The sequence below is a fragment of the Eimeria mitis genome, genomic scaffold (genome assembly GCF_000499745.2).
Source record: "Eimeria mitis Houghton genomic scaffold, Emh_scaff2636, whole genome shotgun sequence".
NCBI classification, from domain to species: Eukaryota; Apicomplexa; class Conoidasida; order Eucoccidiorida; family Eimeriidae; genus Eimeria; species Eimeria mitis.
This window is the reverse complement of record NW_013570977.1, coordinates 1,803-2,515: the sequence shown is the minus strand read 5'-3', so window position 1 is coordinate 2,515 and position 713 is coordinate 1,803. Positions and strand designations below refer to the sequence as shown.

At 55.5% G+C, this 713-nt stretch overlaps 1 protein-coding gene across 1 annotated transcript in view; it reads left to right on the top strand.

Moving 5' to 3' along the window:
• Window positions 1-189, top strand: part of EMH_0056620 (uncharacterized protein) — a gene marked incomplete at both ends in the record, with an annotated part of 725 nt that extends 536 nt beyond the window's left edge. Inside the window, one exon of the mRNA XM_013497375.1 lies at window positions 3-189. Within this exon, the coding sequence (XP_013352829.1) occupies window positions 3-189 (187 nt within the window). The remainder of the gene's footprint in view (window positions 1-2) is intronic.
• Between the last annotated feature and the right edge of the window lie 524 nt (window positions 190-713).

The following is a 713-nucleotide window of genomic DNA, read 5'->3' as shown; positions in this document are numbered from 1 at the left end:
ACTGTCTCCGCTGGTTGTGTTCAACAGCAATACAGCAGCAGCAGCAGCAGCAGCAGCAGCAGCAGCAGCAGCAAGCAGCAAAAGAAGAAGCCACAGCAGCAGCAGAAGCTCTACAAGCAGCAGCAGCACCAGGAGAAGCAGTGCAACCAGCAGCAGCAGCAGCAGCAGCAGCAGCAGCACAAGCACTAAATCAAGCAGCAGCAGCAGCAGCAGCAGCAGCAGCAGCAGCAGCAGCAGCAGCAGCAGCACGAGTGTGTTTGTGTTTGGTTTATCTCAGTTTGGTTGTTATAAAGAGATTAATATAAACAAAGGACGGCTCCTCCCCCCAGGTAAACAATAGAAAGAACAAAAGAAATATGCGAGCAGCAGCAGCAGCAGCAGCAGCAGCTGCTGCTGCTGCTGCTGCAGCAGCTGCTGCAGCAAGCAGCAGCAGAGCTGCAGATACACCGCAGCGCATGCAAGGGCCTCCGATGCTGCTGCTCCAGCTGCAGCTGCAGCAGCTACTTCTGCTGTTCCTTCTGCTGCTGCTGCTGCTGCTTCTGCTGCTGCTGCTGCTGCTGCTGCTGCTGCTGCTGCTGCTGCTGTGCTGCAGCAGCAACGCATGCACAATCCAGCTATTCTATTAGCGTCCCTCTAAGCCGCAGAAGCGGCGAGAATGCATGCATACACCCCACCACCACGAGGTGTATATGCAGGTACCCCCTGATCATCAT